Raw genomic sequence first — 18,370 nt, 5'->3', positions numbered from 1 at the left:
AGAATTGAGACACTTATGCAACACATGGGAGTCTTTATTGAAGAAACGTTTTGCCACACAGTGGCTTCATCAGTCCAATACAAAGTTGAAATGAGTAGGGAGAGGAGAAGTTTGAGGTAATCAGTCCCTCAACCTGGAATCGATGTGTTCAGTCCATCAATCTTGTAGGAAATGCAGCCTAAGGCCAGAGAGATGGCTTATATACTGCAGTCAGGTGAGATGAAGCAGGAGGAGGCGGGATCACAGTGGGACCTGCCACTAGTGTAAGTAGGTCATCGTCCAAGGGTTGGGCAAGCGTTGCATAAGTGTCTCAACCCTTCAACTTGTCAGTTTTCTAAACCATTCATCACATCTGTCAGACACTGCAACATCATGGGATCTTGGTACAAAGACTTCAACGCTTGCCCAACCCTTGGACGACGACCTACTTACACTAGTGGCAGGTCCCACTGTGATCCCGCCTCCTCCTGCTTCATCTCACCTGACTGCAGTATATAAGCCACCTCTCTGGCCTTATGCTGCATTTCCTACAAGAGTGACGGACTGAAACACATCGATTCCAGGTTGAGGGACTGATTACCTCAAACTTCTCCTCTCCCTACCCATTTCAACTTTGTATTGGACTGATGAAGCCACTGTGTGGTGAAACGTTTCTTCAATAAAGACTCCCATGTGTTGCATAAGTGTCTCAATTCTTCAGACTGCCTCCTCGCTGCTGCATTTACAACCCAAGCTTCACACCCATATAAGAGTGTTGGTACCACTATACTTTCATACATTCCCTTCTTTGCCTCCTTAGATAACGTTCTTCATCTACACATACACCTCAATGCCCCACTCACCTTTTTTCATTCATCAATTCTATGATTAACCTCATCCTTCATAAATCCATCTGCTGACACGTCAACTCCCAAATATCTGAAAACATTCACTTCTTCCATATTACTTCTCTCCAATGTGATATCCAATTTTTCTTTATCTAAATCATTTGATACCCTCATCACCTTACTCTTTTCTATGTTCACTTTCAACTTTCTACCTTTACACACATTCTCAAACTCATCCACTAACCTGTGCAATTTTTCTTTAGAATCTCCCATAAGCACAGTATCATCAGCAAAAAGTAACTGAGTCAATTCTCATTTTGTATTTGATTCCCCATAATTTAATCCCACCCCTCTCCCGAACACCCTAGCATTTACTTTTTTACAACCCATCTATAAACATATTAAACAACCATGGTGACATTACACACCCCTGTCTAAGACCTACTTTTACCGGGAAGTAGTCTCCCTGAGCCTCACTATCCTCATAAAAACTCTTTACAGCATTTAGTAGCTTACCACCTATTCCATATACTTGCAACATCTGCCACATTGCTCCCCTATCCACTCTATCATATGCCTTTTCTAAATCCATAAAAGCAATAAAAACTAACCAACCTTTATCTAAATACTGCTCACATATATGCTTCAATGTAAACACCTGATCTACACATCCTCTACCCACTCTAAAACCTCCTTACTCATCTACAATCCTACATTCTACCTTACCTCTAATTCTTTCAATAATAACCCTACCGTACACTTTTCCTGGTATACTCAGTAAACTAATTCCTCTATAATTTTTACAGTCTCTTTTGTCCCCCTTCCCTTTATATAAAGGGACTATACATGCTCTCCGCCAATCCCTAGGTACCTTCCCCTCTTTCATACATTTATTAAATAAAAATACCAACCACTCCAACACTGTATCCCCCACAGGTGCAATATCTGGGTATCTTTATTGTAGACGTTTCGCCATCCAGTGGCTTTATCAATACAAATTCTAGGACATAAGTTGAAGACAGTCTGAGGACATGTACATAACCTTCACGACTACGACAACTACTACTACAACTAACCCATCTCTTTGGGAAGGGCCTATTTCCACTGGGGAATCCCGCCTACCAGTGACTATGCCCTCGTCTGCTACACCTGACATTACTATATAAGCGCCAGGCTCCTTGCTTCTGCTTCAGAATCTCCACGACTACGGTGCTCTTCGCACCTACTCCAAGGTTGAGGGACTGATTACCTCATCTTCTGTACATAGTTCTACTGTCTTCAAATTATGTCCTAGAATTTGTATTGATAAAGCCACTGGATGGCGAAACGTCTACAATAAAGATACCCAGATGTTGCACTTGTGTCTTAATTTCATCTTGTTGGTATTATATACCATTCTTGAACAACTATATCCCTCCCTGCTTTTAACATTTCTGTCATGATCCAGTCAGCTCCAGCTGCTTTACCCCCTTTCATTCTACGTAATGTCTCACGCACCTCCCCCACACTTACATCCTGCTCTTCTTCACTCCTAAAAGATGACATACCTCCCTGGGCAGTGCATGAAATTACCGCCTCCCTTTCTTCGTCGACATTTAAAAGTTCCTCAAAATATTCTTGCCATCTACCCAATACCTCCATCTCCCCATCTACTACCTCCCCTACTCTATTTTTAACTGACAAATCTATTCGTTCCCTAGGCTTTCTTAACTTGTTTAATTGACTCCAAAATTTTTTCTTATTTTCATTAAAATTTCTTGACAGTGCCTCTCCCACTCTATCATCTGCTCTCCTTTTGCATTCTCTCACCACTCTCTTCACCTTTCTTTTGCTCTCCATATATAAAGTAAAAAGACACAAGTGCAACTAATGTGACATTTTATTGTGGCAATGTTTCGCTCTCCAGGAGCTTTATCAAGGAATTACAAACAATACATGAACACAGAGGGGTATATCTTAAACACTCAGGCGACCTTCTCAACCGCATCCGAAACCTCTCCATCCGTAACAAGAAACTAAGCAGTTTGGACGTGACTTCCCTCTTCACAAAAGTACCTACCACAAAAGCCATCAAGGTTCTATGATGTAAAGTCAATCAGGACCTTAATCTTCCTCTACCTCCCGGAGATTTTGTTGACTTGATTGAACTCCGTGTTACTTTCAACTGTTTTTCTTTCAATAACAAGCTCTACAAACAAACCTACGGCATGGGAATGGGGTCCCCCATCAGTGCCGTCCTAGCCAACTTATACATGGAACACCTAGAGCCCGAACACTTCGCCAACATCATCCCTTCAAGTGTTACTTGGTTACGTTACGTGGACGACGTCCTCGTAATAACTCCCAAACGTTTTGATGTACAGAATCTTCAGGCAAGGCTCAACGCAGTTGAACCGGCGATCCAGTTTACACTAGATGAAGAGTCCAATGACAAGCTACCTTTCCTCGACGTCCTCATTCACAAAGTAGACAACAACCAAAGGCTTCAAGTTTATCGGAAACCTACCAATAAAAATGATCTCACACACTTCTATTCCAGTCAAGATAGCAAGACCAAAAGAGGCATCATCATCAGGTTTTTCCTAAGAGCATACCGAATTTGTAGTCCTGAGTTTCTTGACGAGGAATGTACATACATTCACCAAACATTCACTGAGTTACATTTTCCTTCCTTTTTCATCAAAGACTGAAAGAAAAGAGCTCTTCAGATCATTAATTCTCCATGCACCAACACCACTCCCAACAAAGTTATAATTCTTCCCAACAGCCAGGTTGCACTGAACGTTTCTAAAGTACTTTCACAAGCTAACACCAGAGTCGCCATCGCTTCTAGCACTTCAATAAAGGATCTAACCAGGACAAAATCAAAGCACCACGAACCAGTCAATGCAGGAGTTTACACTATACCCTGTGGAGGCTGTGACAAAATTTATGTAGGTGAAACAGCAAGAAACCTCGACACCCGCCTCAATGAACACATTTACGCATGTAGGAACGATAACTTGAACAACGCCTGTGCACAACACCGAAATTCCACCAATCATCTCATGAAATTCAGGGATGCCCAATTAGTGATCAAAGAAACTAATTTCTGCAGACGCAAGTGCCTCGAATCAGCACTGATCGCTGTTTCGAATACAATTAAACAAAACAACGGCAGCTTCACCATCTCTGAAGTCTTAGCAAGAATCCTCCTGAAAACAGTAAACCCTGCCATCACATAGTCTCTCCTGTTATACTACACAAAGCACATTACAGAGAGTGAACACTGAAACAGGTTGCCTCTATCCAGTCTATATTTGTCCAACCTATTTTTATGTTACCCAAGTAATAGCTTTTATATCATTTTACTCATGTACAAATTAATTGCTCTACCATATTGTATTACTACTACTACTACAACTTATGTCACTACTACTACTACTACCACTAGTATTGCACCTCACTCTGAGCCTATATATACCCTCTGTGTCCATGTATTGTTTGTAACGGCTTGATAAAGCTCCTAGAGAGCGAAACGTTGCCACAATAAAATGTCACATTAGTTGCACTTGTGTCCTTTTACTTTACATATTGTCGGTAATTCTACCAACTTTATTACACTCTCCATATACTCTACTCTTCTTATAACACTTCTGCTTTGTAAAAACCTCTCATAAGCTACCTTTTTCTCTTTTATCACACCCTTTACTTCATCATTCCACCAATCACTCCTCCTTCCTCCTGTACCCACCCTCCTATGACCACAAACTTCTGCCCCACATTCTAATACTGCATTTTTAAAACTATTCCAACCCTCTTCAATCCCCCCACTACTCATACTTGCACTAGCCCACCTTTCTGCCAATAGTTGCTTATACTGTATCTCACCCGAACTTCCTCCTCCCTTAGTTTATACACTTTCACCTCCCTCTTACTTGTTAATAACAAAAAAGGCACAATACCGTGACTGGAATGATACACAAATAACCCGCACATAAAAGAGAGAAGCTTACGACGACGTTTCGGTCCGACTTGGACCATTGACAAAGTCACACTAACCAGAAGTGGGGCAGGACGGCTATATATAGGCAGGAAGAGGTGGTGGTGGTTGTGGTAGTAGTAGTAGTAGTAGTACAAGAATGGTATATAATACCGACAAGATGAAATTAATTCACATGCGCAACACCCGGGCATCCCTATCGTAGATGTTTCGCCATCCAGCCAGCCACTGGATGGCGAAACGTCCACAACAAAGACAACCAGATGCCGCACATGTGTCTTAATTTCATCAGTAGTTGTAGTAGTAGTAGTAGAAGTAGTAGTAGAAGAGGTAGTGGTAGTGGTAGAAGTGGGGAATAAGGAGGACGAGCCAGTCAAATACAAAGGAAGGGGAGCACTGCAAGAGAGCTAGGTGCCCACAGAGGGAGAGCAAGCGCACAGAGGTGCGTGAAAGGGGAAGTGGTGAAATAAATGAAGAAGGAACAGAAACACGAGACAGAAGAGAGAAAGACAACCCAGAGGAGAAAAGGAAAGAGGAAAGGGGAAGAGGGAGAAGAAGAAAAAGAAAAAGAAAAAATGAGGAGTCAGGTTAAGTCACGGGTGTTCTGAATTTTGGAGCATTTTACAATGTAGTGGAAGAGGAAGGCATCTACAGAAGCCAGGGCTAAGGTTCATACAAGGAAAGTTGTGTATTAGAGAGGATTCAACTAGACGGCGACTGTTCGAGTTGGAAGTAGGGAAGACAGTTTTAGCAGAAGACCAGTCAATAGGATGGTTATGATCTCTGACGTGACAGAAAAGAGCATTGTTAGTGTCGGCAAGCCTAACACTATTTTTGTGCTCCCTAAGTCTGTCAGAAAGAGATCGACCAGTTTCTCCGAAGTATTGAAGAGGACAGGAGGAGCAAGAAATAAAGTAGACACCAGGAACATCTGTAGAGGGAGGAGAGGTATGAACGAGATTACTGCGAAGAGTGTTAGTCTGGCGGAAGGTAAGCTTGATGTCTAAGGGACGGAGAGAATTGTTGAGATTAGAAAGACCGGAAATGTAGGGAAGGCAGAGGATAGAAGAGTTCCCAGGAGTAGAGAGTTTGGGAGAGAAGAAATTGCATTTAGCACGTGAGAGGGCAGAGTCTATGAAATGGGAAGGGTAGCCAAGATGGGAAAACGAATTATGTAAAGTGGAAATTTCTGCTGGAAGGAACTGAGGATCACAGATGCGGAGGGCACAGAGAAAGAGGGAGATCAGAACACTTTTCTTGACAGGGGAAGCATGATAGGAAAAGTAGTGAATGTACATGCCACTGTGCATAGGTTTTCGGTAAACGGAAAAGGAAAAACCTGTATCTGAGCGGTGGACATGGACATCAAGGAAAGGAAGCAAGGAATTAGATTCCCATTCAGCTTTAAACTTAATGGAAGGGGCAAGATTATTTTCCTCTTGTCCCATCTACCTCTTACTCTAACTGTAGCTACAACTAAATAATGATCTAATATATCAGTTGCCCCTCTATAAACATGTACATCCTGGAGCCTACCCATCAACCTTTTATCCACCAATATATAATCTAACAAACTACTTTCATTACGTAATGAACTCTTCATAACACTATTAATTTTCATTTAAAACAATTTTAGAATTTAAGCACATCAGATATTTCTCACCAAGGCAGGACAACCCAAATAAGGAAAACAGTCACAAATCACTCAATGCCTAGCTACCTTTCTGGAAGTACATGGACATCCCATTTTAAGTGATATACCAAAATGCAACATCCCCAGCCATGCATCAGAGTGCAGGTACCTCTAATACTCAAGTTGGGCAAAATATTTTAATAATAAATACACAAACAAGCAATACTAATGACTGAGTTCAGCTGAAGCTGACAGAAAACATGCTTAAGGTAGATTCATCTGCAAGAGTATGACCAATTAAGTATTATGACAACATATGTGAGTGAATTATTCAACGTACAAAACAAAAACTTTCCTGAATGATACTTACTGGGTCTTTGATTGGCCAGTCAGGGAAGCGTTCCACATCACATAAATGTTTCAAGTAGTAAATATCACAGAATAGTTCATGCTGCAGCTGAGGGTAAGTGATATGTGGGATAGCACAGTACTGGTAAAGGGCCCGAGTGTTGCTCATGAGACGTGGAGTGAAGTCTGCTAGGTGCGACGCCAATTTTTCAATCATGTGTCTGCGCATTTCATTACTCCAAATTACCTACAAAATGTGGTGATAGTTAATAAACACATTAGAAAAGTTATTTATAATGAAAAGCAGAATAAAAGTCAAAATAATTACACAACAAAAGATGTAACATTTACAGGCTATTCGGTACCTCTGGAGTGTCAAATTCTCCTAAAAAGATCTCAGCAAATTTATCAGCACCATAATTCTCAAGATAGCAGACCATAGCCTCAGGAAGAATCTGGCCCAAGATACTCTGGTTCATGATGTCTCCACCAGTGTTCTGTTACAGCATGGTAAGAGAATGATTAATATTAAGGCAACAACATGGTGAAATCTATTGAGTATAACAAATGATTGAATGAGTCATGCATGCATATTTTTTACAATTCAATACTAATTCACAACAATTTACATGCATATGTACTTCATAGTCAAAATTTCTAGTACAGTGGTACCCTGAGTTTCGTACAGCTCCCAACTCAAACAATTATGTAAGTGTATTATTGTAAGTGCTTTTGTAAGTGTATTTTTGGGGGGTCTGAAATGGACTAATCTAATTTACATTATTCCTTGTGGGAAAAAATTCATTCAGTAATGGCACTCGAACAGCCTTTTGGAACGAATTATGGCTGAAACTCCGGGTACCACTGTACAATAGCACTTACCTCCTCTGCTCTGAATGACTGCTGCATATGAGACATGTGGAGGAATCGCCCAATAGGCAGCACATTCGAGCCCATATACATGAGGATGAAGTAAAATACTCCTGTTGTGTACACTGTTGAAATGTTTGGATTGTCTTGCATGATCTCCACTAAAAGTGTAGAAACCTATTTGAAGTAAAATAATGTAACATTCTTACAAACATCCAATAAAGCTGACAGAGAAAAGCCCTTCAGTCACATGTAGTTTAGTGATAGCTCTAGATCAACAATTTATTCTTATAATAGAAGCAATTGGATAAGTTTTAACCAAACAGAAAATGTTAATAAAACTATTAATGACATCATTAAAATGTAATTTAATATATATCATAAGATTAATGGTCCAGCTGCACAAGTTGTGTTTGTTTCATACACAAGTATAGAGATGGGTTTAAGAACTAAAAATATTAAATAAATAAATTTTCTGCATATACAGATACAGTATCTAAATCTGACATTTAGAAACAAAATTTATTTTTGAAACAAACCCAACAGCACTCTAAAGATGATTCTCATGAAAACTGGTTGGCAACTTCATAAGTAAACTGTAAATTAACATGAAATCAAACACTCCCCTCAAAGCTTCAATGTAATCTTTAATCATTATAACAACAAACAAAAAAAATTGTATTCTTAAATTACCTTTTCAACTAGGACTGGGTCAAAAGTGAGCAATAATTGGACAATGTGTGGAAGAGAGAGTGGGTCAGAGAGCAGCCGCTTGATGCGAGGTAGTGGACGTATAACTGCTCCGTCGTCTGTCCGTGACGGAAAGTATCTACACATGGTGATGAGCATGTTTAGGATGAGGGTTGCAAGGTCACTTTCTGTCATGACTGCATTAGCCTGAAAATAAAGCATATTTTAAAAATTTAACATGTGATGCAGTTTGCATACTTTGAGGTGAACAAATATATCTAGATGTACTTATTAACATAAAGTAGAGAATGGAGTTGAACATTAGCTTACTCCAAAACATAAGAGAATACTGTAATGCCTTTATTATTCTGATCTCATATGCTAAAATAACAAATAGTAATAATGATCTTACAGTTGCAGCCATAGACCACTTGAGTTGGGGTATACTACTCAGAGGGTGCCAGCCATCCATACCCTGTGCCCAACATAGCGTTTTTGGGTTTATGGTGCCGCTACTCCAAAAATCTTTAAGTTCCTTAAAACTAAATGGTCCAGCTCGTTCTTTGTTAATGCCCTGGAAAACAAATACCATGGGTTTAGTTAAATATTAACAATGCTGGTCAGTAATAACCCTAATGCAGAGAATTCAAAGCATGGAGATTAGGAGGAGGTGCAGGGTTACTAAAATATAATCCAGAAGGCTGAGGAGGGGTTGATGAGGGGGTTAGGACATTTAGAGAGGATGACCTGGAGGGTGTATAAATCTGTAGTAGAGGTAAAGGTTGGAGGGAGGGGGGTAAAAGAGGTAGGAAGGTAGGTAGGGGTAGGAGGATTGTGTGCTCACCTATTTCTGGTTACAGGGGTCGATTCACAGCTCCTGGCCCCACCTCTTCACTGCTAGGTCCACTCAGAGTGTGTGTGTACTCACCTAGTTGAGGTTGCAGGGGTCGAGTCCAAGCTCCTGGCCCTGCCTCTTCACTGGTCACTGTGTGTGTGTGTGTGTGTGTGTGTGTGTGTGTGTGTGTGTGTGTGTGTGTGTGTGTGTGTGTGTGTGTGCATGTGTGTGTGTGTATGTGTGTGCGCGTGTGTGCGTGTGCGCGTGTGTGTGCATTTTCATGTGTGCGTGTGCGTGTGTGTGTGTGTGTGTGTGTGTGTGTGTGTGTGTGTGTGTGTGTGTGTGTGTGTGTGTGTGTGTGTGTGTGTGTGTGTGTGTGTGTGTGTGTGTGTGTGTGTGTGTGTGTGTGTGTGTGTGTGTGTGTGTGTGTGTGTGTGTGTACTCACCTATTTGTACTCACCTATTTGTGGTTGCAGGGGTCGAGTCCTAGCTCCTGGCCCCGCCTCTTCACCGGTTGCTACTAGGCCCTCTCTCTCCCCACTCCATGAGCTTTATCAAACCTCGTCTTAAAACTGTGTATGGTTCCTGCCTCCACTACGTCATTTTCTAGGCTATTCCACTGCCTTACAACTCTATGACTGAAGAAATACTTCCTACTATCTCTCTGACTCATTTGTGTCTTCAACTTCCAATTGTGGCCTCTTGTTTCTGTGTCCCCTCCCTGGAACATCCTGTCTTTGTCCACCTTGTCTATTCCACGCAGTATTTTATATGTCGTTATCATGTCTCCCCTGACCCTCCTGTCCTCCAGTGTGGTCAGGCCGATTTCCCTTAATCTTTCCTCATAGGACATTCCCCTTAGCTCTGGAACTAACCTTGTCGCAAACCTTTGTACTTTCTCTAGTTTCTTGACGTGCTTTATCAAGTGCGGGTTCCAAACAGGTGCTGCATACTCCAGTATGGGCCTGACATACACGGTGTACAGTGTCTTGAATGATTCCTTACTAAGGTATCGGAATGCTGTTCTCAGGTTTGCCAGGCGCCCATATGCTGCAGCAGTTATCTGATTGATGTGTGCTTCCGGAGACATGCTCGGTGTTATACTCACCCCAAGATCTTTCTCCTTGAGTGAGGTTTGCAGTCTTTGGCCACCTAGCCTATACTCTGTCTGTGGTCTTCTGTGCCCCTCCCCCATCTTCATGACTTTGCATTTGGCAGGATTAAATTCCTGTGTGTGTGTGTGTGTATGTATGTGTGTATGTATGTGTGTGTGTGGCATGAATGTGTGTGTGTGGTGTGAATGTGTGTGTGTGGTGTGAATGTGTGTGTGTGGTGTGAATGTGTGTGTGTGATGTGAATGTGTGTGTGTGGTGTGAATGTGTGTGTGCAGTGTGACTGTGTGTGTGGTGTGTGTATGCGTGTGTGGTGTGTGTATGCGTGTGTGGTGTGTGTATGTGTGTGTGGTATGAGTATTTTATGTCGTTATCATGTCTCCCCTGACCCTCCTGTCCTCCAGTGTCGTCAGGCCGATTTCCCTCAACCTTTCTTCGTAGGACAGTCCCCGTAGCTCTGGGACTAGTCTTGTTGCAAACCTTTGCACTTTCTCTAATTTCTTGACGTGCTTGACTAGGTGTGGATTCTAAACTGGTGCTGCATACTCCAGTATGGGCCTGCATGGGTCGGAACGCTATCCGTAGGTTTGCCAGGCGCCCGTATGCTGCAGCAGTTATCTGATTGATGTGCGCCTCAGGAGATATGCTCGGTGTTATACTCACCCCCAGATCTTTTTCCTTGAGTAAGGTTTGCAGTCTTTGGCCATCTAAACTATGTTGTGTCTGCGGTCTTCTTTGCCCTTCCCCAATCTTCATGACTTTGCATTTATACTCAAGGAGCCAGTTGCTGGACCAGGCTTGTAGCCTGTCCAGGTCTCTTTGTAGTCATGCCTGATCCTCATCCGATTTGATTCTTCTCATTAACTTCACATCATCTGCAAACAAGGACACTTCTGAGTCTATCCCTTCCGTTATGTCGTTCACATATACCATATGTACTCAACTAGTTGAGGTTGCAGGGGTCGAGTCCAAGCTCCTGGTCCCGCCTCTTCACTGGTCGCTACTAGGTCACTCTCCCTGAACCATGAGCTTTATCGTACCTCTGCTTAAAGCTATGTATGGATCCTGCCTCCACTACATCGCTTCCCAAACTATTCCACTTCCTGACTACTCTGTGGCTGAAGAAATACTTCCTAACATCCCTTTGATTCATCTGTGTCTTCAGCTTCCAACTGTGCCCCCGTGTTGCTGTGTCCAGTCTCTGGAACATCCTGTCTTTGTCCACCTTGTCAATTCCTCTCAGTATTTTGTAAGTCGTTATCATGTCCCCCCTATCTCTCCTGTCCTCCAGTGTCGTCAGGTTGATTTCCCTTAACCTCTCCTCATAGGACATACCTCTTAACTCTGGGACTAGTCTTGTTGCAAACCTTTGCACTTTCTCTAGTTTCTTTACATGCTTGGCTAGGTGTGGGTTCCAAACTGGTGCCGCATACTCCAATATGGGCCTAACGTACACGGTGTACAGGGTCCTGAACGATTCCTTATTAAGATGTCGGAATGCTGTTCTGAGGTTTGCTAGGCGCCCATATGCTGCAGCAGTTATTTGGTTGATGTGCGCTTCAGGAGATGTGCCTGGTGTTATACTCATCCCAAGATCTTTTTCCTTGAGTGATGTTTGTAGTCTCTGGCCCCCTAGACTGTACTCTGTCTGCAGTCTTCTTTGCCCTTCCCCAATCCTCATGACTTTGCACTTGGTGGGATTGAACTCCAGGAGCCAGTTGCTGGACCAGGTCTGCAGCCTGTCTAGATCCCTTTGTATTTCTGCCTGGTCTTCGATCGAATGAACTCTTCTCATCAACTTCACGTCATCTGCAAACAGGGACACCTCGGAGTTTATTCCTTCCGTCATGTCATTCACAAATACCAGAAACAGCACTGGTCCTAGGACTGACCCCTGTGGGACCCCGCTGGTCACAGGTGCCCACTCTGACACCTCGCCACGTACCATTACTCGCTGCTGTCTTCCTGACAAGTATTCCCTGATCCATTGCAGTGCCTTCCCTGTTATCCCTGCTTGGTCCTCCAGTTTTTGCACTAATCTCGTGTGTGGTACTGTGTCAAACGCCTTCTTGCAGTCCAAGAAAATGCAATCCACCCACCCCTCTCTCTCTCTTGTCTTACTGCTGTCACCATGTCATAGAACTCCAGTAGGTTTGTGACACAGGATTTCCCGTCTCTGAAACCATGTTGTCTGCTGGTGATGAGATCATTCCTTTCTAGATGTTCCACTATTCTTCTCCTGACAATCTTTTCCATGATTTTGCATGCTATACATGTCAGTGACACTGGTCTGTAGTTTAGTGCTTCATGTCTGTCTCCTTTTTTAAAGATTGGGACCACATTTGCTGTCTTCCATGCCTCAGGCAATCTCCCTGTTTCGATAGAAGTATTGAATATCGTTGTTAGGGGTACACATAGCGCCTCTGCTCCCTCTCTCAGGACCCATGGAGAGATGTTATCTGGCCCTATTGCCTTTGAGGTATCTAGCTCACTCAGAAGCCTCTTCACTTCTTCCTTGGTTGTGTGTACTGTGTCCAGCACATGGTGGTGTACCCCGCCTCTCCGTCTTTCTGGAGCCACTTCTGTCTCCTCTGTGAACACTTCTTTGAATCTCTTGTTGAGTTCCTCACATACTTCACGGTCATTTCTTGTTGTCTCTCCTCCTTCCTTCCTTAGCCTGATTACCTGGTCCTTGACGGTTGTTTTCTTCCTGATGTGGCTGTATAACAGGTTCGGGTAAGATTTGGCTTTTGCTGCTATGTCGTTTTCATATTGACGTTGGGCCTCCCTTCTTATCTGTGCATATTCGTTTCTGGCTCTACGACTGCTCTCCTTATTCTCCTGGGTCCTTTGCCTTCTATATTTCTTCCATTCCCTAGCACACTTGGTTTTTGCCTCCTTGCATCTTTGGGTGAACCATGGGCTCATCCTGGCTTTTTCATTATTCCTGTTACCCTTGGGTACAAACCTCTCCTCAGCCTCCTTGCACATTGTTGCTACATATTCCATCATCTCATTAACTGGCTTCCCTGCCAGTTCTCTGTCCCACTGAACCTCATTCAGGAAGTTCCTCATTCCTGTGTAGTCCCCTTTCCTGTAGTTTGGTTTCATTTGTCCTGGCCTTCCTGCTTCCCCCTCCACTTGTAGTTCTACTGTGTATTCGAAGCTCAAAACCACATGATCGCTGGCCCAAAGGGGTCTTTCATATGTGATGTCCTCAATATCTGCACTACTCAAGGTGAATGCTATGTCCAGCCTTGCTGGTTTCATCCTCTCCTCTCTCTCTTGTAGTGTCCCTTACGTGTTGGTACATGAAGTTTTCCAGTACCACCTCCATCATCTTAGCCCTCCATGTATCTTGGCCCCCATGTGGCTCCAAGTTCTCCCATTTGATCTCCTTGTGGTTAAAGTCGCCCCTGATCAGGAGCTTTGCCCTGCATGCATGAGCTCTTCTGGCCACTGCAGCCAGTGTGTCAACCATCGCTCTATTGCTCTCGTCATACGCTTGCCTTGGCCTCCTGCTGTTCTGTGGTGGGTTATACATCACTGCAATTATCACCTTGGGACCTCCAGAGTGAAGCATTCCCGTTATGTAATCACTTTCTTCTCCGCTGTCTCCTCTCTCCAGCTCATCAAAATTCCATCGGTGTTTGATCAGCAATGCCACTCCTCCACCCCCCCTGTTCCTTCTGTCTTTTCTCAGGATCTGGTATCCCGCTGGAAAGATGACATCTGTTATCATACCTGTAAGCTTGGTTTCTGTGATCGCTATGATGTCTGGTGATGCCTCTTTGACTCTTTCGTGCCACTCCTCCCACTTGTTTGTTATTCCATCAGCGTTTGTGTACCATACCTTCAGTTTCCTTTCCAACACTGTGGTTTGGGTGGCCTGTGGGGGTGGGAGACCTGGTAGCATACTGTGGGATTCTATGGTTGGGGGTTGGGTGGAAGCTGTGGGTATGGATTGTATTGTGTGTTGGGATGGTGTGATAGGTTGTGGGGTTCTGAGGATAGTTGTGTGTGTGCTTGCCCTTGCTGCTCTGTTCTGCTCTGACTGACCTCTGCTGGTTCCATCCTTGTCTCCTTTCCTAGCTCCTTTCGCTTTTTTGTCCTCTCCCTCAGCTGCTGTCTCTCTGTTTGTGTTCTGTCTCTGTCTAGGAACACCTTCTTGTACTCTTCCGAGCTCTTCAACCGTGGTTTCTCTTGGAGGATCCTGTTCCGCACTGTTTCTGTCCTGAGAATCAGCTTGATCGGTCGGTTTCTCCCCTTCAAGTACCCCCCTATTCTCTGAAAATTTACAATCTCATCCATGTCTTCTCCCCCTATTTCCATGATGATTTTCTCAATCTCCTTCCTTTCTTCCTGCCGTCTTTCAGTGTGTGTCCTTTCCTCTCTCTCCCGAAGCCCATGGATAATCACTGATTTTGCCCTTTCCTCCTCCCATTGCCTCTCCGTCTGATTTTTCCAGTGGCTCTTGGTAGCATGGTTGTGCCTCAGCATTCGACCTATCTCCCTCTCCATCTGCACCCATCTGCTCTTCCCTTCCACTCCCTGGCCCTTCTTTGCAGGCTGATATGACCTTAGCATAATTCATATCTCCTTCCTTCCTGTTCAGCCTCTCAGCTTCGTATGGTGTGTCTTCTCTGGTCACTACCCCTGAGACTTGCTTCAGCCTGTTTACCTCAAATTCTAGGACCTTTACCCTGGCTACTGCAGTTTTGACTTGTGCCTCCCAATTCTTCGTCTCCTTCTCCAACCTCTTTTCCCATTTCACAGAGAGCTCTTTCTCCATTTTTTCAGAAAGCTCTCCTAATTTTCTCTCCCATTCTTGCTCTATCCTTTTCCACTGCTCCTCCATCCATTCCTCCCTACCAGTACCATTGTCATCTGATCCCTGATTCCTGCGAGTCCCAACCATTTTTTTTTTTAGTGAAAGAGAGAGAAAGAAAAAGAAAAAGGGGGAGAGAGTGAGAGAGAGGGAGAAAGAGAGAGAAGGGGAGCCTAGAAGGAGGGGAAAAGAAGAGAGGAAGAGAGAGAGAAAGCATTAGAGGAAGAGAGAGAAGATGAGAGGATGAGAGAGAGAGAGAGAGAGAGAGAGAGAGAGAGAGAGAGAGAGAGAGAGAGAGAGAGAGAGAGAGAGAGAGAGAGAGGAGACAGAGAGAGAGACAGAGAGAGAGAGAGAGAGAGACAGAGAGAGAGACAGAGAGAGAGACAGAGAGAGAGAGAGAGAGAGAGAGAGAGAGAGAGAGACAGAGAGAGACAGAGAGAGACAGAGAGAGACAGAGAGAGACAGAGAGAGACAGAGAGAGACAGAGAGAGACAGAGACAGAGAGAGAGAGAGAGAGAGAGAGAGATGGGGGGGGAAAGGAAGGGTTAGAGGGTCACTTCACAGGAAGGTGTGAAATCCTGTATATGTACTCACCTAGTTGTACTCACCTAGTTGAGGTTGCGGGGGTCAAGTCCGAGCTCCTGGCCCCGCCTCTTCACTGATCGCTACTAGGTCACTCTCCCTGAGCCGTGAGCTTTATCATACCTCTGCTGAAAGCTATGTATGGATCCTGCCTCCACTACATCGCTTCCCAAACTATTCCACTTACTGACTACTCTGTGTGTGTGTGTGTGTGTGTGTGTGTGTGTGTTGGTGTGTGTGTGTTGGTGTGTGTGTGTTGGTGTGTGTGTGTTGGTGTGTGTGTGTTGGTGTGTGTGTGTTGGTGTGTGTGTGTTGGTGTGTGTGTGTTGGTGTGTGTGTGTTGGTGTGTGTGTGTGTTGGTGTGTGTGTGTTGGTGTGTGTGTGTTGGTGTGTGTGTGTTGGTGTGTGTGTGTTGGTGTGTTTGTGTTGGTGTGTGTGTGTTGGTGTGTGTGTGTTGGTGTGTGTTGGTGTGTGTGTGTTGGTGTGTGTGTGTTGGTGTGTGTGTGTTGGTGTGTGTGTATGGTGTGTGTGTATGGTGTGTGTGTATGGTGTGTGTGTATGGTGTGTGTGTGTATGGTGTGTGTGTGTATGGTGTGTGTGTGTATGGTGTGTGTATGGTGTGTGTGTATGGTGTGTGTGTGTATGGTGTGTGTGTGTATGGTGTGTGTGTGTATGGTGTGTGTGTGTATGGTGTGTGTGTGTGCACATATGGTGTGTGTGTGTGTACCTCTTCAGTACAGGAAAGACTATGCTATAACTTAAATTGCCAGGCATACCATCTAAAGGGGACAAAAAGATACAAAACATCCAGGCCATGGGAAAACCTGGGTAGCCACAGCCACTCAAGAGGGAGAGGTTTTTTAGTGCCAGGAAGGAAAAAAAACTGGCAGGAAATGGCAGAAATCGTACACCAAATCCAGTCATTCCTGGAGTGGAACCACAGTCGATGGCCTCCACTCCAAACCAACAGATACAGATACTAATGCCGGAAAAAAATCCCCCCCAGTACCAACAATACCACCAGTCCAATGACATTCTTCTTTGCAAATATACAGGGTCTAAAGCCAGCAACAAACAGCAAAATACCTTTCATCCGTGGACTGCTTGCAGAGGCAAAGGCAATGTTCGCGGCTTTCACTGAGACCCACATAAAGGATCACTTGGACAACGAAATATGGATCCCAGGTTACAACCTATACAGATGTGACAGAGTGAACAGGCAAAAAGGGGGGGGGGGTTGGCCTGTACATTGCAGAGTCACTTGTTTGCACAGAACTGCTTAATGCCTCAAATGATGTAGTGGAAGTTTTAGCAGTAAAGGTCGAGAACCAAAACCTAGTCATTGTGGTAGTCTACAAGCCTCCGGATGCAACATCCCAGCAATTCCAGGAACAGCTGTTAAAAATTGACCACTGTCTGGAAAATCTTCCAGCTCCTGCACCCAACATCTTGCTCCTGGGGGATTTCAACTTAAGGCACCTAAAATGGAGGAATATAGCAAATAATATTGTTGCAGTAATAACACCAGGAGGCAGCTCTGATGAAAACTCACACTCACACGAGCTTTTAAATCTCTGCACAAAATTCAATTTAAACCAGCAAATAATAGAGCCTACTAGAATGGAGAATACACTAGACCTCATCTTCACTAACAATGATGATCTGATAAGAAATGTCACCATATCAAAAACAATATACTCAGATCACAACATAATTGAGGTTCAGACACGTATGCGCAGAGCCCCAGACCGACATAATGAGATTAGTCACGAGGGAGCATTCACCAAATTCAACTTCAATAACAAAAACATAAAGTGGGACCAAGTAAACCAAGTCCTAACTGATATAAGCTGGGAAGATATACTAAGCAACACAGACCCCAACTTATGCCTAGAACAGATTAACTTGGTGGCACTCGATGTATGTACAAGACTTATTCCTCAGAGAAAAAGGAGGAGTAGATGTAAAATAGAAAGAGACAAGCGCTCTCTTTACAGGCGACGGAAAAGAATAACAGAGCGGCTAAAAGAGGTCAATCTATCTGAAATGCGTAGGGAGACACTGGTCAGAGAAATAGCAAACATCGAACTTAAGCTAAAGGAATCTTACAGGAGTCAGGAATCGCGGGAAGAACTAAAAGCCATAAATGAAATCGAAAGAAACCCAAAGTATTTCTTCTCCTATGCCAAATCAAAGTCGAGAACAACGTCCAGTATTGGGTCCTTACTTAAACAAGATGGGTCCTACACAGATGACAGCAAGGAAATGAGTGAGCTACTCAAGTCCCAATATGACTCAGTTTTTAGCAAGCCACTAACCAGACTGAGAGTCGAAGATCAAAATGAATTTTTTATGAGAGAGCCACAGAATTTGGTTAACACAAGCCTATCTGATGTTATCCTGACGCCAAATGACTTCGAACAGGCGATAAATGACATGCCCATGCACTCTGCCCCAGGGCCAGACTCATGGAACTCCGTGTTCATCAAGAACTGCAAGAAGCCCCTATCACGAGCCTTTACCATCCTATGGAGAGGGAGCATGGACACGGGGGTCGTCCCACAGTTACTAAAAACAACAGACATAGCCCCACTCCACAAAGGGGGCAGTAAAGCAACAGCAAAGAACTACAGACCGATAGCACTAACATCCCATATCATAAA

The 18,370-nt window shown here is 43.8% G+C and overlaps 1 protein-coding gene across 1 annotated transcript in view; it reads right to left on the bottom strand.

Moving 5' to 3' along the window:
* The window catches only part of Rme-8 (receptor mediated endocytosis 8), a 135,819-nt gene that overhangs the window by 81,764 nt on the left and 35,685 nt on the right, over positions 1–18,370 (bottom strand). The window contains exons 20-24 of the mRNA XM_070097155.1: positions 8,763–8,924; positions 8,354–8,557; positions 7,673–7,837; positions 7,156–7,287; positions 6,813–7,037 (exon numbers count right to left, since the gene is read on the bottom strand). Coding sequence (XP_069953256.1) covers positions 6,813–7,037; positions 7,156–7,287; positions 7,673–7,837; positions 8,354–8,557; positions 8,763–8,924 — 888 coding nt within the window. The remainder of the gene's footprint in view (positions 1–6,812; positions 7,038–7,155; positions 7,288–7,672; positions 7,838–8,353; positions 8,558–8,762; positions 8,925–18,370) is intronic.

The sequence above is a fragment of the Cherax quadricarinatus genome, chromosome 4, assembly GCF_038502225.1.
Source record: "Cherax quadricarinatus isolate ZL_2023a chromosome 4, ASM3850222v1, whole genome shotgun sequence".
NCBI classification, from domain to species: Eukaryota; Metazoa; Arthropoda; class Malacostraca; order Decapoda; family Parastacidae; genus Cherax; species Cherax quadricarinatus.
This window is presented reverse-complemented; position numbering and strand designations above follow the sequence as displayed.